The 27,324-nt window shown below is 36.4% G+C and overlaps 2 protein-coding genes across 3 annotated transcripts; one reads left to right on the plus strand and one right to left on the minus strand.

Annotated features, from left to right (window-relative positions):
• Window positions 1–10,856: 10,856 nt before the first annotated feature.
• On the plus strand, window positions 10,857–19,562 carry LOC113643501 (myelin-associated glycoprotein-like). 2 transcript variants are annotated; one of them, XM_027147783.2, is made up of 10 exons: window positions 10,857–10,910; window positions 11,061–11,126; window positions 11,996–12,358; window positions 12,657–12,947; window positions 14,325–14,576; window positions 14,712–14,984; window positions 16,796–16,880; window positions 16,973–17,047; window positions 18,050–18,110; window positions 19,048–19,562. In XM_027147783.2, exons 2-10 carry the CDS (start codon window positions 11,078–11,080, stop codon window positions 19,120–19,122), a joined length of 1,524 nt encoding a protein of 507 aa, XP_027003584.1. In that variant the 5' UTR covers window positions 10,857–10,910; window positions 11,061–11,077; the 3' UTR covers window positions 19,123–19,562. The 2 variants fall into 2 exon arrangements, with proteins under 2 accessions (XP_027003584.1, XP_027003585.1); XM_027147784.2 differs by having other exon boundaries at window positions 16,976–17,047.
• Window positions 19,563–19,842: 280 nt separating this feature from the next.
• Window positions 19,843–27,253, minus strand: LOC113643504. The gene is made up of 8 exons (XM_027147786.2): window positions 27,140–27,253; window positions 26,813–26,882; window positions 24,930–24,968; window positions 24,728–24,754; window positions 23,426–23,531; window positions 22,183–22,260; window positions 21,448–21,535; window positions 19,843–20,455 (listed from the first exon to the last, which is right to left on the minus strand). The coding sequence occupies exons 1-8, from the start codon at window positions 27,251–27,253 to the stop codon at window positions 20,372–20,374; spliced, it is 606 nt and encodes a 201-aa protein (XP_027003587.2). The 3' UTR covers window positions 19,843–20,371.
• Window positions 27,254–27,324: the final 71 nt, after the last annotated feature.

Consider the following 27,324-nt stretch of genomic DNA (forward strand, 5'->3'; position numbering starts at 1 on the left):
TTGATGCTACTTCGATAACAGCTGCAATTGAAAATCAGTTGAAATGTGTGGCACAGACCTATGATGGGGCAGCTGTCATGAGTGGGGATGTTGGGGGTGTACAAGCCCAATAAAAAAAAACACCCTGAGGCAATTTCTGTGCATTTCTGTGCACATGAGTTAAATCCTGTTTTATGTCACACATGCAAAGCTGTCTCTGAAGCCAGAGTTCTTCAAAATGCTGGAAAGTCTCCATTCTTTCTTTAGTGTCTTCCTTGTAAACCACCATAAGTTTGTGGACACTCAGAAGAAGTTAGGGTTGCAGCCAAGAGAACTTGTGTAGTTGTCAACTACACGCTGGTCATGCCAGATTCATTCAGTGACTGCAGTGATTGATAATTTCCCTGCTATCATTGCGCGAGTGCCTCTCCACAATCAAGACACCTACAGCAGTTGGATTCAGGGCAAATCTCACTAAATTCTCCTCAGTGTATTTGCTGACGGTTTTCCACAGTCTCTCCTGTCTGTAACAGCAGTTTTACACAGATACCTACAGAAGGAGACCGACTGACATTGCCCAAGCAGTGACATATAAAAATGCAGTGACTGACACAATGAAGCAGAAACGTGATGCCACTGCTGCAGATCTGTACTCCAGAACAATAGCTATGTGTGAGGCAAACTATCTAGCAGTAGAATCATCCTCAGGACAGAGGCGGAAGACAAAGAGAATGGATGAATATGTTGTTGAGTCAACTTGTGGGGAAGGCAGTGAAACCTGTGGCTCTTCAGAGTCTGAAGATCTCAAGAGGAAACTTTTGTTTCCTTGTCTGGACCGAATGATCTGTGAACTTGAGAGACATTTTTCTGGTGTGAATGAGGATGTGCTCAATGGAATTTAGTCATGCAGTCCAACCTCAGGCCATTTCTTGTCTGAGCCTCATCTGACAGCACTGGCTCTGCATTACCATATTGAACTTAGGTCAGAGGAAGTGATGGTTGCAAAAAACTTTCTGAAGCACAAGAGTGAGGCTGGTACAGTTCAGGACATGCTAGCAGTGTACAAACTCCTAGATGTGGAAATGTTCCGTTCACTGAAAGCTGTTATGCAGGTTGCCTTGACAATACCAGTTAGCAGCTGTACACGTGAGCGGTCTTTTAGTGACTTGCGTCGGCTCCATACAGTACATGGCTCAGGAGGACCACAGGCCAATGCAGACTCCAGCACCTGGCTGTGATGTCTATTGAGAGGGAGTTGTTTGAAAAAATTCAACACCAAATGGCTATTGACAGGTTTACCTCCCTCAAATTGCAGTGACATAGATTAACTCTCCCAAAGTAGAGCCAAATGGGGATTCAGAGGAGGTACTTCACATGGAGTTAACGGTCAGGACAACCAGCTGGGTGAAGAAGGTTTTGTGTTCGTTACAGGGCCTGTCTGTGTGAACTCTCACAATTAAAGTGGTGTTTTGAAAAGGTCTCAAAAAAAGAAAGAAAATCTGGATTTTGGAGTTAGTTTAATCAATGTTAAAATGATAGTTATTTTTCAATAGACATATTTTTTGTTTTTGTGTGAAAAGAGGGTGGGTGGTGGCAGTGGGGCTCATTGGGTGCACAGCACCCCTAAAGCTCTAACCCTAGAATCGCCTCTGCAATTGTATATAGTTATTTAATAATAACATATTAACCAAATAAGTCTTTAAATAAATATATTAAATTGCATAACTATTGTAAATTGCATGCTACTTTTAAATGCACATACTTTTAAATGAAAGTAGCATCTGATTTAAATATTACTTAAATATTACGTACAACGTAAAGCACGTTTCCAGTGAGTAAAGTACATACAACAAGCTTAACACAGTAAAAACTTCATTAATTCCTGAAAATATCCAACAGGAATGGGAAGTTTGGAAAACATGAATAAAAGCGACAAAGCGAAACTGCGCCATCTTTTGGGCATATCATCAAAATAAATATTATAATATTTATTGAAATGTAAAATCGTAACTACCAAACCTGCACGAGTTTCGTCTGCAGAACACAAAAGAAAATATTCTGAATAATATCAGTAACCCAAACAACATTGGTGCCTGACTTTAACGACCATGAAGTACAAGGCTATTGCCGATCATGAAGATGTAGGGACGTAGGGAACAGTTTAATAATCCGTGAGTACGGTTTATAAACTGCGGGGACGAATTACAAAACCGTGATCACGGATTTCTTTTATCCAAGGGGTGACCAGGTGGGCTCCTTAGCTTACAGTTATTATTAGGTAGAATTACTTTATTAATGAGTTAATGAGGAAAAAAACAGCATTGACAAAAATCTGCCATTTTGCGGCAAGAGAAAATGGAACAAGAGAAAAAGTACAACGCCGTCAGTACCATAAATAGCCGCAGGAGGGAGCCCTCAAACCTTTATTTGAAAACGTGTTAAAGTACAGAAAGCACCATTTAAATGTGTATATTACATTATTGTAAATGGCTGTATTCATCATGTTATCCTCTTGCATGTAAACAAACACCATTAGGATGAGACCACATGATCCAGACAAGACTGACTGGCACTATATACAAGCTCAAATCAAATAAAATTTCATTTGTCACATACACATACATACAGAGTGCGACATGCAGTGAAACGCTTTTTACATCTGTCAGATATTCAAGCATAAAAAAGGAATGGAATTAAGGATAAAAATAAATCCAAAAGGAGGTAGATAAACAAAAAGTATAAGTATAAACTATATAAATATATGAAATTATATGAATATATGTAGATGCGTATGGTAGATATTTGTAGTACAAATTAAAATGATTTAGTGATTGTCCTTAAAGTGTCCATGTGCAGTATGGTGTGGTGTAAAGTGGCGCTGTGCTGTGCAAGTCCAGAGTTAAAGTGACAGTTCAGAGATAAAGTGTCATAGAGCAAATGGAGGGAGAGGTCCAGTAATAGATCCTGGGTGTTTCCTGGTTTAGACTCCGAATGGCCTGCGGGAAGAAGCTTCTCCTCATTCTCTCTGTGTTTGCTTTCAAGGAGCGGAAGCATTTCCCTGAACGCAACAAAGAAGAGTCCATTGTTGGGATGGCTAAAGTCCTTTACAATCTTCCCAGCCCTGGTCCAGCACTGCATGCTGTAGATGTCATGCAGGTCAGGGAGCTCGTTTTGTATGGGACGTTCAGCTGACCGCACCACCCTCTGGAGGGCTCGTCTGTCCTGCATGGTGCTGTTCCCGAACCAGGAAGTGATGCTACCAGTCAGGGTGCTCCCAGTGGTGCAGGTGTAGAAAGTCTTTATCACCTGAGAGTAAAGTCCCTGTGCTGGTAGTTTGAAGTCCCTTAAGTGTCTCAGATGGTACAGACGCTGCCGGGCCTTCTTCACCAGCTATATATAAATTTATCATAAGATTAGAGAATACAGCAAATCAGGTGCAAGTTATACGCATCATTAACAGTTGAATAATGCAAACACTTGTCCCCGACATTGATATACTTAAGTTTCAAGCACAAGCCTGCTCTGAGGATATACCTCAATCTTTGGAATGGGTACCAGGGGCATCTTCAGTCTGGACAACCTAGGTAGGGCTTCACCGCCACTGGGCACCTGCCCACGATGGGTGGTGTGATCTGTATTAAGGAAGTGATGTGATGCTTCAGGCCAAAATCATCAAAAGGGGGACTGTAAGAAATTACAGATAAATGCACCCAGATTCCACTCCAAGATACACTTCGAAAAAAGCTCATTCCTATAAAGGTTTAAGTATCATAAGGTACATAATACACTTAGAACTCTAAATGAATAAACTTGATTCAATTGTTAGTATGGGAGCGGCAGCAGGACATCAACAATCTCCACTAACAAAGGATCTACGTGACCGCGATTACCATTTAAAGTGACAATTTGGTTGAAAACAATTGTAACAATACCAAGCCAAGGTGTACGTGACCATGATTAACATTTAAAGACATCTGGCTTGACAACAAGGTGTATCCCAGCCATTTGGGAGACACTCACAATTTACTCACAAAAGGGAAAACTGTATAAAATGCTTGAGCAGGATTTGTCCGAGGTTCTTACTGACTCTGATGAACCAAAAGTACTTCATGTATTTTGTCACTGTTATACTGGAATAAACTTTTTGTTCTTCATTAAGATCTTTACCCTCATCATTTTATTTTTACACATTTTATTTATTTCTTACATTGACATATATCAAATCCAAAATAGTCTGACCCTTTAAAGCTTGGCTTACAAATCCTGGCCTATTATCACACATTCCCCCTTTTCCAACAAAATCTTTTCCATGGCTTAATTTAGCTTAACAGTGGAAGTGAATACAGGGCAAACATGGTTTACCATTAAAACCAATTGACACAGGGTCAGTAAACTTGGCAGCACATTTGGACCAAAGGACTGCGATATCTTAACCACCACTGTACAGAAAGTTTTCTGTGTGCAAGATGTGTGCTTTATGAGTAACCTTTATGTTAATTCACAGCTTTTTTTCACAGACACTGAAAGATTCCTGTTGCAACAGGAAGCACATAGTAAAGAAATAGGCAACAGGTTATAGTTTTCCACAGTGGTATTATTATGTTAAACTGATTTCATGTCTGGTCACCAGACTGTCTGGACAACGAACTGAATAGAAGGCAAGTCTGGTTTTGGCTGTACTAGTTTTGGAGTAGATATCAGAGAAGATTTTAAGTCAATAATCATTTTCTGGATGCACAGGAATTAAGAAAAATACAAGGCTACAAGGCAATGCTCACATCATAACATCTACAGTAGCACATCAATATCATTTATGTTATAGCTGGAACTTCTGAATTAGCGCTGTTATAGAAAATTAATCAACACCATTTGATTCAAGAATTCAACATCTAAGATATAAACAAAAAAAATTTTTTTATTTATTATTATAAAGCTTTGGAAAAAAAAATAGACTACTGTCATAGATGTATAATACTATTGTGCATCAGGGCTGGTGATTAAACAGTTTCAAGTTATACCATGATGATAATAAGAATGAATTGCATAGATTTATTTACTGTCGTCATGGCTGCAAAATTAAGGTCTGCTTACTAATGAAAATGTGTTTACTATTTAAATTGGATTCAAATTCACTCAAAAGTCACCTCCTTTAACTGTATAGATTAACTCTTATATTCCTGTAAGTAACATTTGTATACTTATAAAAATGAATGTACAATTTCAGCAACACAAATATTGTTGAGAAATTATGTAGAAGTCAATAAAAATGCGAAGTGTTAAAGCCTGTGATCTTTGATGAGGACCCAATCATAAGGCTTCAAGTTACTGTGTCTCTATATGGCAGTGTATCTTTCATTTGTTAATGTAATAGTGACAAATTGTAGCTGTAGAAGGAAGAGGGTTAGGGAATGGGTCTCCCAAACAAGATTTCTTGACTGCATGGGTCATAAGTGCAATATATCAAATCCAAAATAGTCTGACCCTTTAAAGCTTGGCTTACAAATTCTGGCCTTTTATCACACATTCTACTTTTCCAACAAAATCTGTTCCATGGGCTAATTTAGCATAACAGTGGAAATGAATACAGGGCAAACATGGTTTACCATTAAAACCAATTGAGACAGAGTCAGCAAATTTGGCAACACATTTTGACATTTTGAGTTTTGGCTGTGGTTAGAGGCCTGACAACAATAGAAGCGGTTTCGATTATACTGACAGGAAGCTGGTTCTGATCCTAGCAGAAAACAAGTTGTCAATGCAGTGTTCTATAAGATGTGACAATGTAATGGAGAAAACACATCAGAAACTTGGCAAATTCTGCTTTCTGGATTGAGGAGAGGTGGTTTCTACAAGAAAGCAGAGTGGATTTAGCTCAAATATAAAGTGTTCTTTTTCACCTCCAGTCCCATCTCCTCCATTTCAAGAATCATATTTGCCAGATCCACAGAAATGTCTGTTCCACAGAGTTATGATTTCAGGAGGCTGAGGTGGTATATTTGTAAAGCATCACCACTGCCTCACCATGTAGTTGATTTCTTCTAATTGCTGTGTGGCCTCAAATGGCCCCTACCACTTTCCAAATTATTTAGAGCTGATGCAATCATATCAGCATAAACCAGAACCTCAAAGGACTGTTTCCAACACCTTGTATATCCATGCCACAGAGAACTGGGGCTGCAAAGGCAGATCCTACACAGTAATAGTGTCTCTGAGATGTGTTTTGCATAAAAATATTACTTTTTTCTATTTGAATTTGTTTTAATTGATTGATTAGTTTAAGAAATGATAATACAAAGAATAATACATAAGGAATTATGCAAAAATGCTGTTTGTGGATTACAGTTCAGCGTTCAACACCATAATTCCCTCTACACTCACCTCTAGGTTGGAGGTCCTGGGACTCAGCCTGCCACTGTGTCAATGGGTCTCCAACTTCCTGACAGACAGACCACAAGCTGTACGGGTGAGCAAACACCTCATCCACCCTCACCCTCAGCACTGGAGCTCCCCAGGGTTGTGTTCTGAGCATCCTGCTGTACTCACTGCACACGTATGACTGTGTGGCCACTTCCAACTCCACCACAATCATCAAGTTTGCTGATGACACTGTTGTGGTGGGCCTGATCTCCAACAAAGAACAGTCTTCTCCTGAACGTCAGCAAGACTAAGGAGTTGATAGTGGGATTCAGCACAAAGCAAGAGTGGTCATACCAACCACTAAACATCAACAGGACCCCAGTGGAGAGAGTGGACAGTTTACGATACCTGGGTGTTCACATCACACAGGACCTGTCTTGGTCCTGTCACATTAACACCCTGGTGAAGAAGGCCCAGCAGCGTCTGTACCATCTGAGACGCTTAATGGACTTCAAACTACCATCTCAGGTGCTAAAGACTTCTACACCTGCACCATTGAGAGCGTCCTGATGGGTAGCATCACTTCCTGGTTTGGGAACAGCACCATGCAGGACAGACAAGCCCTCCATAGGGTGGTGCGGTGTCGGAACTCAGAGCCGGTCTCCAAGCCGACACATCACAGGGTGATCTCCACACTTAGACTTTTTGGTTACTAAAGACTATTTTAGTTAAACTTAACTGTTAACTCTATAATTACTACAAAAATACTGAGAAAACTCCTCAGACCTGGATGAGAATGACTTCTTTATTCTGGTCAATCAGCCTACAAATTATAAGAGAAATTGCCAAATTAAAAGTAACAAATTTGCCAAATTAAAAGTAACAAAGTTGCCAAATTAAAAGTAACAATTGAAAACCCCCAGAAAGAGCATGTCATGCAAAATCAATCAAGAAAAACAAGAACTCTCACAACGTCCTTGCAAAAATAAAAAACACCCACCTTGACCCGCAGACATGGGCACGCGCCCGCACACGCGCACCAACGCGCACACACCCCTTTGCCCCCGAAGAACCAAAAAACCTCAATCTTCTCAATATATACCCTGGCGCTCCTAGGAGCCCAGGTGCCATATCACCTTATTTACCGGCATTACCTTCTATGTTTTCTAAATACACTGACCCAATTTCCCCTTATTTCCCATTACCTTTCACCCATATGCCCATTTATGGATTTTCCTCCCCTTATTTTTCATGACCTCAGATTAAACACCTGGGCCTTCTTCAGTCTGCACAACAAGTTTATGAGCACCACATGCCCATTTATGGATTTTCCTCCCCTTATTTTTCAGGGCCTAGGTCTGTGGACCACTGTTTTTTTCATTCTGCATAACATGTTATTGCTATGGACCAAGGTCTGAGAACCATGGTCTTCTTCATTTTTCCATAACAATTTATGAGCTAAGGTCTGGGAACAATGGTCTTTTCCCTTCTACATAACAAGTTGTTATTACAAATGTGCTCAGACTGACTAGGCCTGACAGCCCCGAATCTGGTTACAATAAACATCTTTGGCCTACAACATCACCTACATATGTCTTATGACAGCAATTGTAATATTTTGCAAGGCCTAATACTTTATTTTGGTTATAGTATTGTAAGGAATAATATTTTAATTATTTCTACTAAGATTTTTTACAACAGCGGTCAGCTGAACGTACCATCCACAATGAGCTCCCTGACCTGCAGGACATCTACAGCACGCGGTGCCGGACCAGGGCCAGGAAGATTGTAAAGGATCTCAGACATCCCAACAATGGACTCTTTTCTTTGTTGTGTTCAGGGAAACGCTTCCGCTCCTTGGAAGCAAACACAGGGAAAATGAGGAGAAGCTTCTTCCCGCAGGCCATTCGGAGTTTAAACCAGGAAACATCCAGGATCTAGTACTGGACCTCTCCTTCCATCTTCACTTTTTTTCTGCACAACCTTTTTTGCACTATGTCACCTTAACTCTGGACTTGCACAGCACAGTGTCACTTTATACACTTTATATACACCATACTGCACATAGACACTTTAAGGACAATCATTAAAACCATATGTTTTTATGTATATACATTATTTTTCACATATATCTTCACATTTTCATATTTTATATAGTTTTTATATAGTTTATACTTTTTATTTATCTATCTCCTTTCGGTTATATTTTTTATCCCAAATTGTATGGAAGAAAAACACTGTCAATAATAATCGTACGTAATTCAAAGCATTTGTGTGTAAATTTTAATTTAGTTGTGCGTAATTAAAACTATTTTACGTAATTATGTTTTTTGCGGAGTTGGATCCCAAAATCTACAGCCACGACAGTTTACAGATACGATATTTTGTGTGTTTGTTCAAATACAACTCCAAAATGTGCAACTATGACAGTTTACAGAGACAACACTTGTTTTCACAACACCTCTTTTTTTACACACGAAGTGCGGTCTGCGAAACAACTGTCAAAAATACGTCATCATGTTCACAGGCATTACTATCCGAGGGAAGATGAATCGATTCCACGAAGTGCGCATGCGCCCCGCCCTCTTCTAAACCACTGGCGCCGAAATGGCGGGTTAGTTATCACTAATAACAGAGAGAATTTTGTGCTAACACTTTAAAATAATAGTTTTTATTTTTTTTCTTGACTTTTACAAGGCATTTGATACTGTAGAACATACTTTTTTATTTGAAATCTTAGATTTTTTTAGGTTTTGGGAGTAATTTTTGTAAAATAATTAAGATGTTTTATACTGACATATAGTTCTGTATCCCTGAATCCTAGGTTTGAAGTGCTCCGCGGTATTAGGCAGGGATGCCTGATTTCTCCCAAACTGTTTATTCTAGCCACTCAATCAATTATATTGCTCATTAATCATAACTCCGATTTGCATGGGATCTTAATATTTGACAAGGAATTTAAAATTAGTGAATTTGCAGACGACACAGCAATCGATTTTGAAGCAATTTATTATGATGGGTAAATGCCATATTCATTGCAGTAAGTGGAGGTGTTCTAAGCCTTCTTTTGTTTGGTTTATGAATTACTTTATTTTCCTCACTGAAAAAGATCAAATCTACTAAAATTGCAAGGAAAATGTATAGTGACATATCTAGGAAACTACTATTTTGATAAGTCTCTCCTTATGTACTGTTTTAGATATTTGTTTTCTACCTTCTTTAGCCTTTTTTGATTTGTGTATTTAAGCATCTCCCCCTTCTTTTTTTTATACTCTTTGTTCTTTTTTTTAAGAAATTCTTTTGTACAGTGACAACATTTGTATTGTATATACACATGTATATCCTGTTCCCCAACGAGAGTTTTGTATGTTGGTGCTTTTTGTTAATAAAAAAAAACAACTTTAAAATAATGATCTGTTGGTGATGAGTGACTATGCAGGAATTAATAGGTATTACTGCATTAGCACTGAGCTTAATACTACTAACTAAAATGGAAGCAAGATGAACTGTTGTGATTAGTAATTAAGTGGTTCTTTATTAATTTATCATAATTAGCAAGTAGTTCTTAATCAGGATATTTTTATTTGGTAATTATTGAATACCAAATAAAGAATTACCTTTGTCCTAAATGTGCTATTACTTATACTGATTAGTTCATCTTGCTTCCATATTAGTTAGTAGTATTAAGCTCAGTGTTAATGCAGTACTACCTATTACCTCCTGCACAGTCACTCGTTACCAACAGACCATTATTTTAAAGTGTTAGCACAAAATTCTCTATGTTATTAGTGATAACTAACCCGCCATTTCGGCTCCAGTGGTTTAAAAGAGGGCGGGGCGCATGCGCACTTCGTGGAATCGATTCATCTTCCCTCGGATAGTAATGCCTGGGAATGTGATGGCGTATTTTTGACAGTTGTTTTGCAGACCGTTTTCATGTGTGAAAAAGAGGTGTTGTGAAAACAAGCGTTGTGTATGTAAACTGTCGTGGCCGTAGATTTTGGGATCCAACTCCTCAAAAAACATAATTACGTATATAATATGTATATTATACATAATTACGTATACAATAGTTTTAAATTACGCACAACTAAATTAAAATTTACACACAAATGCTTTTGGGATCCAACGCCGCAAAAAACATGATTACATACAATAGTTTTAAATTACGCACAACTAAATTAAAATTTACACACAAATGCTTTTGGGATCCAACTCCGCAAAAAACATTGTTACGTACAATAGTTTTAAATTACGCACAACTAAATTAAAAATGCTTTGAATTATGTACGATTATTATTGACAGTGTTTTTATTCCATAAAATTGCATTCCTTTTATGTTTGAATACCGGACAGATGCCAAAAGCATTTCACTGCATATTGTACCCTGTATGTGTGTGTATGACAAATAAAATTTGATTTAATTTAATTTAATGACATGGGTTATTAACATAGTTAAATGTTGGTGTAAAAATAAATTTCACAGGAAGTATAAATAGGAAGTGAATCTGACTAAACATGAAAAAAGGACTTGAGCACTCTAGACAACAGCGACAGCGTTTCGGTCCTGAGAGGTAAGTCAACAGTTTTGCATTTTAAAAATTGCACTTAGTTTACATAAAAAAATATATTTACTCTCTTCTACATACATGAAACACATCAGAAATAAAGTGCAGTCTATCTGAAATGCTAAATAATAATAAATGAGAGAATCATCTTTTCAGGTTCATAAGAGACTAAGATGTCATTTAGTTGCTGGTTGTTGTGCATCTATTCCCTCTGGCTTAAAGGTAGGTCATGTAAACTCTTATGTATATTTTTGAGAAACTACAATAAAAAACATTTATTTTCATCGTAATTTATTGCCTGAACCTGGTGGCATGTTTTAAACGTTAATGTGCATATGATTAGCTACAGCATGATGTTTATGTGCCTCTCAGAAATAAAACTAGTTTAACTGTTAACAATTAAGTCTTATAAAAATTAATTTTGTCTTTGTAAAGTGAATAAGTAATAAGAAAATATATGTAAATATGTTAGTTTTATTTACATATTAATATTAATGTATCCAAAAAAAGATTTATTACTTACATTTATTATTATTTGTATATATATTTATACATTTATATTTATTATGTAATAATATTAATGTCTAATTCCATGCTATTGTTTTAAACACTTAAACTTTGTAACTTTGGCTAGCAAATATTTCATCAGAGTTTGAAAGCATACTTTTCTGGTTATTCTTTATTATTGTTACTATTAGTAGTATTAGTAGTAACAATAATAAAGAATAACCAGAAAAGTATGCTTTCAAACTGTGATGAAATGTTTTCTAGCCAAAGAAACTAACAAAGAAAATGGTCTTAACAGGATACAAGAAGGTTTTTGGACCAAAATGAGTTTGCACTAACTGCTCACCCTAACACCACACATAAACTCATTTTGGTCCAAAAACCTTCTTGTACCCTGTTAAGACCATTTTAGCACCTAAAACAAAGCCATACTTTTATATTCCAGAAGAGAGTTGTGGAGATAAAAACATGAATTCAAAGTCACCTGAGGATTACGGGCTGTCTTTGTCATAGTCTGGGTCTAAAAACAATTCACACATAGTAACACTGGAAAACTGTTCTTTACTCATACTTTTCCACTGCAGTATCTCCAACTGAGGGCAAGTCATGGAATGCTGAGGTTCCTCAATCTGTGAATGGCCTTCAGGGCTCATGTATAGTGATTCCCTGCCTGTTTAGTTACCCTGGTGCAGAAAGGAAATCGTCAACCTTCACAGGAATGTGGTCCACAGCATCTAATGAAAATGTCTACCATTCCACTTCATCCAAAATCAGCAAAACATTTGAGCATCGCACAAGCCTCTTGGGAGAATTAAGCCATCGAAACTGCTCTCTGAAAATAGACCATTTGCGTCATACTGATAGCGGCCAATTAATGTTCCGGATTGAGATTGAACATTTCGACAAGTACACATTCCATGAAAGTAAAGTGTCTATTACAATAAATGGTGAGTGTTATACTTTAAAAATGTGCTTGCATATAAGAATTTGTAAACTTACCTATTACTAACATATAACTGCAATAAATTTAAATAAAACAACTGAGAGGAGCAATTACTGTAAATACATGCAAATCAAACTAATTAATGAAATATGAATATATGACACACTGTTTCAAATGATTCATCATGATATTATTGTGTATTTACAAATGTAACATTATTATATGTTCAAAATATATCCGCATGAGATTCAATAGATTTTTGTTGCATTTTTCTATAATTTTGTTTGATACTTCAACTGCAGATTCTCCAGGTCAACCTACTCTATCCATCCCACAAGAACTTAGTTCACGGAAAAGGGTGACAGCCAGCTGTATAGTGTATCACTCATGTCCCTCTAATCCACCCAACTTTACCTGGAGCCACAAAGGAACAATTAGCAGCCAATCGCTGCAGCAAACCAATGGCCAGTGGAAAATGACATCGTCTCTGAGCTTTACACCCTCAAAAACAGACCATAATAAAACTCTCAGCTGCACAGCTGTTTTTCACGGAGGCAAGAAAGCTACCAAAATGACAACTCTAGAAGTAAAATGTAAGTGAGAATATATATATATGTATGTATATACTTTTTTTTATATATATATTTATATTTTCAAAAAGTATCCTGGTAGATACTGTACTTGGTAGATTTGTGTATTTGGCAGATGCCCTTATCAAGAGCGATGCACAGAATGCTCTGTCAAAGAATACATTAACACTGATTCACTGGGTGAGTGACTTAGGATGCCATCAACATAAAACTCTGTTCAGGGTTTTTTCTTATTCAAACTATACACATAAAACAAACAGCAAGTTTAAGCTAGTTTAAGTGTTTCAGGAAGAAACCAATGTAGCTACTTGTCATTGACAGCAAGTCTTAAGAGAACTAGCCTCTGCTGCTCAGTCCACTATACTGTAGATCTCCCTTGACTTGAAACCTGAAGTTTAGGTCTTGCCTTGAGAATGTTTTGAGTAGTGTCTATCTATCCCTGTACAAGCATATTCAATCTCAAAAGCCAGTTAAATACTGTTAAAAAACACTGTCAATGTTTAGCTGAATCATACTAGATTTTACTATGAACATGTAGGAAGGAATGTAGGAACATGTAGGAATCTCTGTCCACATATACATATAATATTGTCTATGCTACATTAAAACATACTAAACTTTAAAAATTCCTTTAATTGGTGTGGTGCATATAAGCTGTTTTTTATTCTTTACTGGTAGAAATGTTAAACCCCTGGACTTTGAACAAACACATTATATTTTCTTTGAACACTAGAGGCCTGCAATGCTTCATGAAGCATCATTTCCCCAGTAGAAACCACTATTGAGTCTCTGGGTTATTTAGTAGTTTTATTCTGGGCAGAAAGCTAATCCAGATTACAAACAAGGAAATAAATCATGTGATTGTGTTTATGTGATTACCTTTTTTTTCATGTGATTACCTTTTTTACTTTATCTTATTTACCTTCACCTTTCTTCTGTGAGTGTTCATGTTTGTTGCACACAAGGTGGTTCTAACCAATGAACCCCCTCTGACGGAAATGTGCAGCAAACATGCGAACCACTAAGCCAACAAACCCTCCACAAAAGTATATAATAGATGAACTCTGACATTAACTCAAATACTTTATTTATTTACTACTACTGTTTAGCACCATGTACCATAGCTCTATTGTTTTATCCTGTAATATTATTAGATAGAGGGCTAAATAATAAATGTTATCAGTCATCTATTTCATATACATAAGCAACATGATTAAAAAAATTAAAACCATTAATTACTTTAAATTACCTTGCTTTACATCGAGTAAATAACGATAAACTAATTTTCCAGTTATTTGAGGCATGTCTAATACAAATCCTGAGCTATTTCTCGGTACTTTATTAAAGTGTGAGTTATTAACAGGTGTGTGTTTGTGATAGATCCTCCAGAAGATGTTTCCGTCATTTCAACGGACTCAGTGGCCGAGGGCAGCGAGGTGAACATGACCTGCTCCAGTGACAGTAATCCTGCTTCTCATTCATACTACTGGTATAGTGAGGCTGGGACCTTGCTGTCAGAAGGACACACTTTCACACTGAAGAATGTGTCCAGACACATAGGAACCATCTATTGTACAGCCAATAACACAGAGGGAAACACTAACTCCAGTCCAACACAGCTCAATGTATTGTGTAAGTAAACTTACATATATAATGGATAAATGGTATGTATTATGGAGCTGGAAATGCTGCATAAAGGTATATCTTAACTTATACAGTTCTCACAAGTGATCTAAATGTAGAAGTTCTGTAAATGTTTCTCCTCAGATCCTCCTGAGATTAAAACGGGCTTATCTTGTACTTTGGGAACCTCAGGAATGACCTGTCAGTTTGCAATAGATTCTCATCCCGCCAGTGAAATCAAGTTGTGGGGTGCAGATCCATCATCAGAGCTCCAAACTCACGAAGAAAAACACGGCACTCTGACTATAGTGACCCTACAGGAGGCGCTAGGCTTCTCTGACACTGTGCACTGCCAAGCCACTAACAGCCAAGGGAACTACACCATGACTTTTCAAGTGCCATACAACCATGACAAAAGTGAGAAACATTATTAAAAATATACTGTTTCAACAATGTGAATGTTCTGTGAATGATATTTAAGCCTGATGTTCATGTTAAAATGTCCCATTTTGCTACAAGTGGGTGAAGTGTCATCCGGCATTGTAGGCAGTGTAGAAAAGCAGAGCAATGCAGGAAACCAAAATGATGCTCTTAAAATTAGATTATGATATAGTATCTTACCCCTCACATTTTTGTAAATATTTTATTATAACATTTCTTGTGACAACACTGAAGAAATATCACTTTTCTACAGTGTAAAGTAGTAAGTGTACAGCTTGTATAACAGTGTAAATTTGCTCTCCCCTCAAAATAACTCAACATACAGCCATTAATGTCTAAACCGCTGGCTACAAAAGTGAGTACACCCCTAAGTGAAAATGTTCAAATTGGCCCCAAAGTGTCAATATTTTGTGTGGCCACCATTTTTTCCAGCTCTGAATCACAGGTTGCCACTGGAGTCCTCTTCCACTCCATGATGACATCACAGAGCTTGTGGATGTTAGAGACCTTGCGCTCCCCCACCTTCCATTTGAGGATGAACCACAGATGCTTAATAGGGTTTACGTCTGGAGACATGCTTTGCCAGTCCATCACCTTTACCTTCAGCTTCTTTAGCAAGGCAGCAGTCGTCTTGGAGGTGTGTTTGGGGTCGATATCATGTTGAAATACTGCCCTGAGGCCTAGTGTCTGAAGGGAGCTGATCAAGCTCTCCTTCAGTATGTCACAGTACATGTTGGCATTCATGGTTCCCTCAACTGTAGCCCCCAGTGCCAGCAGCACTCATGCAGCCCCAGACCATGATGCTCCCACCACCATGCTTGACTGTAGGCAAGACACACTTGTCTTTGTACTACTCACCTGGTTGCTGCCACACACGCTTGACAAGATAAGTTTCTCTTGGTCTCATCAGACCACAGGGCATGGTTCCAGTCATCCATATTCTTAGTCTTTTTGTTTTCAGCAAACTGTTTGCGGGCTTTTTTGTGCATCATCTTTAGAAGACGTTACTTTTTGAAAGACTGCCATGCAGAACAGTTTGATGCAATGTGCAGCATATGGTCTGAGCACTGACAGGCTGATCTCCCACCTCTTCAACCTCAGTGGCAATGCTGGCAGCATTCAAATGTCTATTTCCCAAACACAACCTCTGGATATGACGCTGACCATGTGCACTCAACTTCTTTGGCCGACCATGGCGAGGCCTGTTCTGAGTGGAACCTGTCCTGTTAAACCGCTATATGGTCTTGGCCACTGTACTGCAGCTCAGTTTCAGGGTCTTGGCCATCTTATAGCCTACACCATCTTTATGTAGATCAGCAATTCTTGTTTTCAGATCATCGGAGAGTTCTTTGTCATGAGGTGCCATGTTGAACTTCCAGGGAACAGTATGACAGAGTGAGAGCGATAACACTGAGACTTTGTATGTAACACTAACGAGTCACATGACACCGGGGAGAGAAAATAGCTAATTGTGCTCAATTTGGACATTTTCACTTAGATGTGTACTCACTTTTGTGGCCAGTGGTTTAGACATTAATGGCTGTGTGTTGAGTTATTTTGAGGGGAGAGCAAATTTACACTGTTATACAAGCTGTACACTCACTACTTTACACTGTAGCAAAGTGTCATTTCTTCAGTGTTGTCACATGAATAGATATAATAAAATATTTACAAAAATGTGAGAGGTATACTCACTTCTGTAAGATACTGCATATATACCATTTTAAAATCAAATTTTAAAACTGCATTACTATAAAATAAAGCAAAAAACTGATGTGTTTTATCAGGCATGCTACTGTACATATCATACGCTGCCATCATTTTTGCGATGATCATGATAGTGGGCTTCTCTGTGTGGATAATAAAACGCTGGTAAGCATGCATGATGATGAATGACATTCAGACATATTGTGTAAATAAATATATATAAGAGAGAGAAAAAGAGACATTTTTTTTATTCAAAGTAGGAGGACTGAAGTTCCCTTAACACTACAGCCAAAGACGGAAATGAATGCAAGCAGCCAGTCTGAGCCAAAAAGGTATTTCTGTTCTTGTTTTTACACAGAAGATACATACATATACATATATATGTGTGTGTGTGTGTGTGTGTGTGTGTGTGTGTGTGTGTGTGTGTGTGTGTGTGTGTGTGTGTGTGTGTGTGTGTGTGTGTGTGTGTGTGTGTGTATCCAGTTGGAATGAACTCTCTGTGAGCTTGTTCTAACTACATTTGGGTGTGCATGGGTGACCATAGAATATACCCTAGGGAGTTGATTTTTCAGCTCTTTTCAGGAGTTAAATCTAAACTCCGGTGGAATTAAAATTCTACTAACTTATTGAGTAAAATTTCACTCCTAGTTTATTTAAATAATAACCATTTCACAGCCTTAAAATATCTAAAACACTAAAATGTTTTCAGGTGCTGTTAATTACACAAAAAAAAACAAAAACAAAAACAAGAAAAACACACATGAATGTTCAGCCTTTGGTAGACATCCAGAATTACATTTATACAACTGACCAATTGAGGGTCAAGGGCCATGCTCAGGGCCACAGGAAAGGCAGCTTGGTGGACATGGGATTTAAACTCGCAACCTTCTAATTAGTAGTCCAACACCTTATCCACTGAGCTACTACTTCCAAACAAGTGCTGTGTTCCCTGAAATCCCTCACAGAATAAAAAATAGTTTAATAAACTAAAATGGCACTTTTCATATATTGGAAGCCTAAGATAAGGCAGCTGGGTGAGGGAAAGATATGGACCAAACAACACAAGATGGAGTTGAATCGGGCTCCTCAACATCTAGTGTATGAACACAAAAATATTACACTATTTAGAGTACCCTTCAGCACAGGCTGTTAGAAAAAAGTTAAAAAATAAACTCCTAATAAGTTTCAAACTCCCAACGCTTACACAAATCTATGTCTAATTCCAGAATATTCAACTCCAGAAATTTGCTGTGTAGTAGTGTTAGTATAAACAGAAGTATTTTAGCAACTGTACATGAATGTAGTTAAATTACAACATGTCATTCTATCTGCAGGAAATGTTCAGATGTGAACCCAAGCTATGACGACAGTCAGCATGTGTACGGCAACATGACAGTAGGTTCACTGCAGCTTTTCCCTTTTTGCAGTCTTGCGTTAAGTACATAAATTATAAATCAACTTTTTACACAAATTCATCTATAATATATGAGTGGAATACAAATTGGTACAAAAAGTATTCTGTGCATAAAAGTATACGTGTTTATGAGCATTTTAATCATAATTAATTGTTATTAATTAATTAATTGATGCTACCAGATGAAGATTGATCTATAATGTCCTTTAAAAGTACAGACAAAGCTACTACTTCTGCCTTATTAGAAATAAAGAAGCTCATTATGGGACTCATAAGAGTAATAAGCAATGAGTAGGCATAACCACGTTAATATGTAAAATGTCTCTGTATCTACTTTAAAACATGTTATGCATAAAATGATTGCACATAGTACAATGTCTGGAAGCTTGTTTCCACCTCATTTTGAAAAATAATAAAAGATAAGAAATAAAAGAATTTATAAAAGAAACTCTATATCTCAGAATTCTGACTACATCTCAGAATTCTGACTTTTTTCCTTGCAGTTCTTGTATTGCATAGACATGGATAACCTCACAACCTAAGGTCCACACTTTGTCCATCTAAAAGTCTCATTAATTGGCAGACAGTTTCTCTGTCTGTAATAACTCCAGACATCCAACATTTCTGGTGCATCCACAGATAATCATGTTGACGTTCTAATGCCTGAAGCTGTTGGTGTATAAAATATACCACTTCTGCATCATCTGGTTTGTTGGGTCTATGCCACAACAGATTCCTATGTAATGTTCTTTCAAGAGTCGAAAGAAGACTTGCAAGAAAAAAATCAGAATTCTGAGATAAAGTTGCAATTCTTAGATATAAAGTAGTTTTTTAAAACAAGGTGGAAACAAGCTTCCATAACAATGTATACACTGTAATGTATTTAATATAATCCTAAACTTTATTCACCCTTTTCAGCTTGAAGAGCCATATGAAGAGGAGTATCCCTATGAATATGCTAGTGAATACGAAGAAACATATGCTAATGTGTGAACGCCAAAGAAATTTGTTCGGTGAAGGAGTAAAAGATGATGAATTTTTTTAAAGTATACATTTTTTAATTATAAGTAAGTATTTGAATTTATCCTTGAACATAATGTAATTTATTAGATTACAATAACATAATATATATTATACAGTAACAATCAAATTATAGTACAGGTTCAATAAATAAAAAAAAAAATCTTACAAATACATTTTTCATATAGTCTGCTTTTAGATGCTGCATATATATTTTTTTGTATTTCAAGTCTTATAGTACATTATTTCAGTATGATTATTTTTTGTTTGCATGAATTTAACCATAATTTTGCCATAACTAATCTAATGGTTAATTGCATTTAATGTTCTGAATGACTAAAACAGGATTATTAAGAATGCATTGCTAAGAAGACATTGCACATTTCTAAAATAAATACTTAAATAGAGAAGAATTGTTGTTGTTTTTTTCATATTTGCCTGTCAGGAGGCACATCAATAATAAAACATCAAGCATAAACTGGTGTTTGTGCAACAGCTTAAGTTTAATACAGTATAACACTTTTTAGGTTTTTTTTCCGATGCACTGACCAACATAAAAGCATTATTTAACATAAAGACCTTCTTTTTGAATGCCTTGTTTATCCTGTGATCTGACCTCTTTCTTCAGTAACATCAATTACAAAGAAGGCGTTTACAGAGAGAAAACAATTTAATAAAAAATAACACATAGCATAGTTTCTATTTTCCATAAGTGGAGTTTATTATCATTATATGTGAATTTCCATTGCAGAGTAATTTGTTGCAAAACACTGGTTTTTACTTAGTTTTTTTAGAACATGACATTTTGCAACATAGAAAGAGAAAAGAGGAAATCAAATGCAGAACCTGATAGATCAGAAAAAAAATCTTGTTTGACATATATAAATAATACTAAATGTGAATGTAATATAAATAATACAACATGAAATTGCTTTAGCTTTTATTTTCTGATGAACATTTAACAGTCATCTAATAAAAATTTAATGCATATGCTGATTTCTCATATACATAATTTTCTTTTGCAGCTGATAAATAAACCATTTAAAATAGCATGTTTTTCATGACTTTATACATACCTTAGAGATGTGAGGGAAAAGCTAATGCAATTCAGTTACATTCCATGATTAAGCTGTATATAAAGAATAATATATTTATAATATCAAGTCTTTCAACAAATGATGTGATGATACTGCCATGATCTTAATGTACGATGGTTTGTGTCCTACTGCTGTGTATCATAGCCAACATTACAGTAGATATTTTCAGTTCGATCACCAGCCACATTCGGCTCCGCAGAACATTTACCCTGTAGGGGAAAAAAAGCAGAAGCAGAAAAAGCTCAGGAATAACAATAGTTCACTGGCTAATAATGTGCATAAGTTACAGGAATTACATTCACATAAAGAAACTTTAGTGACTCATATACAGAACGTGGTAATAGTGTGCCTTTCATTTTGTGATTATCTGCACCACAGCTTAAAGAGAAAGTTATCAGAACATTCAGGTATATGTACTGTATATGACAAGTTCTAAGAAGCTAGAGGTAAATCATTTGCTTCGATCTTTTGAAAACATAACATAATAAATGAAATAAAATTCAATTTATTTAGAATGATACTTGCACAACATTCCCAGTTACACAAATTAGAAAACAAGAAATTATAGCTGGGATACAAATATGATGATATTATTTTTAATTTCATATTTTATTGCACTGTATTGCACATCATTACATTAATGTAGGTCCATAAAGCCATTCTAGAAGCATTTATTTTTATCCAGGGAGGCAGTGACAGATTGAATAAGTCTTCAATGAAGAGTATTATTCATTCATTCAGTCATTTTCTACCGCTTATCCGAACTACCTCGGGTCACGGGGAGCCTGTGCCATCTCAGGGGTCATTGGGCATCAAGGCAGGATACACCCTGGACGGAGTGCCAACCCATCGCAGGGCACACACACACTCTCATTCACTCACACAATCACACACTATGGGCAATTTTCCAGAGATGCCAATCAACCTACCATGCATGTCTTTGGACTCGGGGAGGAAACCAGAGTACCCGGAGGAAACCCCCGAGGCACGGGGAGAACATGCAAACTCCACACACACAAGGCGGAGGCGGGAATCGAACTCCCAAGCCTGGAGGTGTGAGGCAAACGTGCTAACCACTAAGCCACCGTGCCACCCTAAGAGTATTATTAAACAATAAAATAAAAGAACATTATGATGAACACAGGGAACTAAGCAGAATCAATTACATATTTTTTATTTGTCTGTGCAATAGCTACACTACCTGGACGTTCATGTATATTGGCTCCTCTTTAGTTGTTAAAGGTGGCTTTGATCCATAGTTGTCCTTTTCCTTTTCTTTTGGCTTATACCTGTGTAAAAATGGCAGTGTAATAATTCTCATAATTGATGTTTTGTGCTTGTAGTGGTGATAACATTTAGACAAGTCCCAGCAGAGTGATATCCAGCATAGGCAGTGGGGGGACATGTGCTGCTAATAATCAGATATGGCCAAACTGTTCCCCCAAATATATGATATTTTTGGTGCTGCTCTCCTGCACTCCACACTTATATGTGTGGTTATAATTAGTTGTGGGTTTTTAAAGTTACATTTTTAGTGTGATCTGTATCAAGTCTAGCAGTGTTCATTAATCTCCAAATAACTGAGATGGCGAATCAAACCAAAGAAGGCAGGATTTAGTGTTCATAGAAGCAGAACAACACTTCAGCTACAACTGTGAATTGAGTATTTAGTTTAAACTACCAACATTTTAACTACCAACATTTAATGTAATGTATTATTGTTAACACGATGAGCCATTTAAAGCTTACTTTTGTGTTGCTAGCTAACACTCATGATTTGTAGACAAAAGTGAAGTTGCAAGAAGATAATTTCACAAGTTCAGGATATGTTTCAAGCTACAGTTTGAATACTTTGAGTTCAGAGGTTCGGGATGTGGTCATCAGTATGTTTTTCAGTGTCTGAGTCTGAATCTGTTGTATCAAAGCCATGTCTTACACATTATGATCCACTTCAGTAGACACATTTCCATCATTTCCATAGTAGATTGACTCCTGATGTAAGCATCCCCGTCCCCTGTAAGTCAGTTTATATTTCTGTAAACACCCATCTGTTCCTTTGTACTTAAATAAAGCAACAATAAAAAGAGAAAATATAAAAAATCAAACATTCATGACAGGAACTGAAATATAAACCTTAACGGTTTTTATATTCAAAGTAATATCAATATCAACTTCTGTATTATTTACATTCTGAAATCTTAACATGTAATAATAACAGTTCTCTTACTGAGGTGAACATGAACAAGGGGGACTCAAAAATTCTCGTAATGCTTACAGTCTGGTAAGTCAGTCTACAAAGTGATGTCATACCTTGTGAAGGATACATGTGGGGTGTTTGTGTCATTTTCTTTCTATGGTCCTGCTCAAAAATTTAATGATTTTTGTTTTTTAACCCCATGGCAGATGTTAAAGTAAAAGTGCAAATGTAAATTTGCTGCTTGATAAAACTTCTACAAAGTTCTTCAAAATCAAAAGAAGCACGTCAGCCCAAGACAATGTAGATCTTCTTTATGTTAACAGACTTGTTCATGGATTAGTTCCCCAAGCCTTAATGTTAATCAGCTATTTTACATCAAAGCTTAGGCATTCATAGGAAAACATAAGGAAAAATATCCAGTGGTTATGCAGGAACAAAAACAATTGACAAGGAATGAGAACTGGAGAATATGGTGGATGTGAATTGCTACACATTGATTTTGCTTAAAAACTGCTTGGTTGATAGTGTAGTTTATGCAGGTGTGTTATAAGAGTGCAAGATCAAGATCATAACATTGTCTTGATATGCTGTTTTAGGACACAGAATGCAGTGCTTTTGAAACGTTTTCCTTAGCATAGTCGCTGCTTCAGCAGCAAAAAAAAAATTTCAGAAAAATCCTTTGCTCTTTAACATCTGCCATGGGAATTAAATAACAGAAAATGTCACATTTATGTATACAAGCTTAGAAAAATACACAAATTCCATGTGTATGACACCCCTTAGGAGACTGTAAGCACATATTAGCAAAACCTGCAATTATATCAAATTATTGTGTCCACCTCATAGTTAGTTAGATAGTTAGCTAGTTAGCTGGTTGGTTGGTTGGTTGGTTGGTTGGTTGATCATTAGATTAATTAGTTTAACAAAAAAATCAGCACATTAAAATACAAAAACAGCACAAAACAGTCCAAATAAAACTCACCTTTTTCGTCTGTAAATAAACACTAGCACTATTGTAATAATAGCTGCTAGCAGGACAACAGCTAATGGAACGCAAATGCTAATGTATGTGATTTGTGTGGAAGTCACTGTTTAAGAGAAAAAAAACACAGAAAATAATAGGTAACAAGTTAAATTAAGAATCATGTGGTCTTGCTATAACTTACAGTATTATATGACATATCAGTGTAAAGTTTTCTATTACTTGTAGTCTTTTGCTAAGCAAGGAAGTACTGTAAATGGTTCTCCTTGTTTTAAGCAACATTTATGTGCTGTCTCTAAATTAGAATACATGTAAAAGAAAGTCCTATTTACAGGTGTGAAGCAGTGCAAGCTTTGTTTTATCAAGGTACAGTAGGATGAATCAAAATGTTCTTATATACATTACATTTAGCAGACTCTCTTATCCAGAGCAACTTTTTTTTTTATACAACTGAGCAATTGATAGTTAAGGGCTTTGCTCAGGGGCCCATCAGTGGTAGCTTGGTGGACCTGGGATTTGAAATCACAAGTTTTCGATTGGTGAACCAATACCTTAATCACCAGGCTACCAAATCAACTTTAGCAGCTACATTGCTCAACTTTACATCAACTTTTATTGCTTGCTTGATGCTGACCACATCCACTTCTTCTTATTCATCTTCTTTAGAGACACAAAACAACTTTGGACTTGCTGTACCATTTTGCCTTGTCGCAGAAAGTACTCTCAAAGTATTTATGGCTTATAAGATATATTTTCTGTCTTCACCCTGCCAAGTTTTTTTAAAATTTCCTGTCTACATGATAAAATTTCAGTTTTGTGCTAGTTCTCTGGTAGCAAGTACCAAAAGTAATAAGTACCACCGGCAGAACACTGATTATGCAGGGTCAAAAATGCGATTAATTACTGATAGTTATTGTAATTTTTTCCAGCACTATCTATACCTATATTTTATTTATTTATTCATTCAATTTAATCTTTTTTTTGCGGTGGCCTGTGATGTTAGCACAATAAGCAGATCTATCCATTTATCCATCAATTTTCTACACTGCTTATTGTACACATGGTCACAGAGAACCTGGAGCTTATCCCAGGGGACTCAGGGCACAGTGTGTGGGACACACGGAACACAATCACACACACAATCGACTCAGTGTGTCTCAAACTCTACATGCACAGTGTGGAGGCTGGAATCAAACCCTAGACCCTAGAATGATAAGATTAAGAGGAAAATGTGCTGAAAACTAAGTAAGCAAATTCCTTTATCTACAATTAACTGTCCTGAACTAACTCTTTGATACTTACAGCCTGCATTTGTTGGTTGAGTGGTTCCTGTAATAAAGAAACATAAACATTACTAACTACTTTTTAAATAGCTGTATATTATATTCTGATAGATTTTCCCTATACTTAGCCCCATACTGCTGAGAAAACTAAGAATTGCTCATGTACAGTACAGTGTACATGATATAATGATGTAAATGATGAGGGATATGATCAAACAAACCATTAACAGTATCTGCTGAAACAGAAGTATCACCTACAACTACAAAAAAAAACAGGGTAAGGTTTTCGAATTTTTAAAAGCATTTCAAAGCAACATATTAGGATGTTCATGTATGGAGACAAAGTGGAGAAAGATTGACCGTTTTGCTTTATGACATAAACAAGAAAAAAGCACTAATGCATACACAATGAAGTTAATCTGAGAGGGACTTATAATTCTGATTTTTAATGAGTGTAGAATGACATGAAATATATTTTTATCTGATCTGACAAGTACAGGACAGTGAAACTGTCTAAAACTGCTGGATTTCTCAAAGAAGCAAATGTCTAAGAGAATTATTCAGTACAGTGACCAGACTTTATTCTAAAATAAAACAATATTTTCAGAAGTGTCCATGAAATTCTGTGAAACTTTATGATGCTTTCACAAGTTACCCACACAATTCTGTTTCAGTCTCAAGGTGTCATTGCACACACATTTTTTTAGAGCACATATTCAGAATTTCATATTAAATCATGTTCAAATTCTTTATGTCTTCTAGAAAACTGTCTACCAGGCAAAATTCCTGTGCAATAAGCTTGAAATCTTAAAGATCCAGTCTCCCCTCTCTAGGGTAGTATTTAGCAATACCATATAGATAAAGATAGAGTGTGTGTGTGTGTGTGTGTGTGTGTGTGTGTGTGTGTGTGTGTGTGTGTGTGTGTGTGTGTGTGTGTGTGTGTGTGTGTGTGTGTTTGAGTGTGTGTGTGTGACAGAGAGAGAGAGAGAGAGAGAGAGAGAGAGAGAGAGAGAGAGAGAGAAAGAGCGAGAGATAAGTGAACTAAAAATTTGAAATTAGAGAACTGTCACCTTAACTGATACAAAGCAGTTTCTTTGCTGTTAGTCTGCAATCCCAAATGAGTCATCATGATGCAAAATAAGTATATCTTGAATGTCTATTTTCAGTTGGCCTTCTAGAGTTTATCAGTAAGCCTTAATGTTTCAGTAAGAGATGTTACTGTTACTGTTTACATAATTGTTATTATTATTGTTGTTGTTGTTGTTGTTGCTTTTGTTGTTGTTGCTGCTGTTCTATAAATTCAAACTTAAAACCTGTTTCATAATTAAGTTATTAATATTAAATATTTTTATACCACAGTGCTGATGAATATTTACATGCTGGATACAGATTGTTCAAACAATAGTTCATGCTTCAAAGTTTATATTCATGTTGTATTTAGGGGGATTAGTTCCCCAAGTGGCCTAATGGTTAGAGAGTCTGACTCCTAACCCTAAGGTTGGGGGTTCGAGTCTCAGGCCAGCCACGATTAAGGTGCCCTTGAGCAAGGCACTGAACCCCCCCAACTGCTCCCCGGGTGCTGCAGCATAAATGGCTGCCCACTGCTCCGGGTGTGTGTTCAGGATGTGTGTGCTCACTGCTGTGTGTGTGCACTTCGGATGGGTTAAATGCGGAGAACAGATTCTGAGTATGGGTCACCATACTTAGCTGTATGTCATGTCACTTTTTTATTGTATTAATGTTCATGGGGACATGCATGGTTACTTTTAATGACTTTAAGCAATTTCTGAAGAAGTCTGCAGTTTTCAGACATGTGTTACATTTCTTGCTAACATGACTAACAAGCTGCATATTAATTACATTTAAAAAAATGCACATTTGTCATATTAACTTTAGCAAAGAAAAAAAGGATAATTTGTTAAAGGAATGACTTAGTTTATTTCATTGGTAAATCGTTGTGGTATAAAAGAAATAAAACATTTTAATTACAGGAAAGAAATTAATTTCAGAGTGTTAACCGTAACATTTCTTACTGTCAAGCCACATAACACAATGGTGCAATGTGATTTAGTTTTTATTTAATATTAAATGTAAATTGTCTTACCTGTAAATCTGGTCACTTCGGAGTACATACAACATATGCTAATAATTGTTATCCACAGTGAAAGTGCCATCTAAGGATAATAAAAAAAATTAAATAAATAAGAACATTAAAAAACATAATAATTAAAAAAAAATAGATGAGTGATAATATATAAAATAATATCAGGAAAACATGAACCCTGGCTGCTTTCTAATATTCAAATACTTCTAAAACTCTTTATACTGCTGTTGGTGTTTATTTTAAACTTTCAGAAGTGAATGCAGAAATATTTGTAATAAATGACAATATGAATAATATACTTTATTTATGGTTAAATTGGAAACTCACACTGAAGAGATGTCCAAAGCTGAGCAGACACAAGCCCTGTATATTGCAAGATTTACTTGAAAAGGTTTTTCTGCCTTTTCTTGCTGTAAACTTCCTGTTTCTCCATAACCACATGGGTTAAGAAACACCCAGGAAGCGTTTGTTAATGTAGAAGTGTACAATAAAAATCACTAAAATGTTAAGAT

Source organism: Tachysurus fulvidraco, chromosome 11 (genome assembly GCF_022655615.1).
Source record: "Tachysurus fulvidraco isolate hzauxx_2018 chromosome 11, HZAU_PFXX_2.0, whole genome shotgun sequence".
Lineage (NCBI taxonomy): Eukaryota > Metazoa > Chordata > Actinopteri > Siluriformes > Bagridae > Tachysurus > Tachysurus fulvidraco.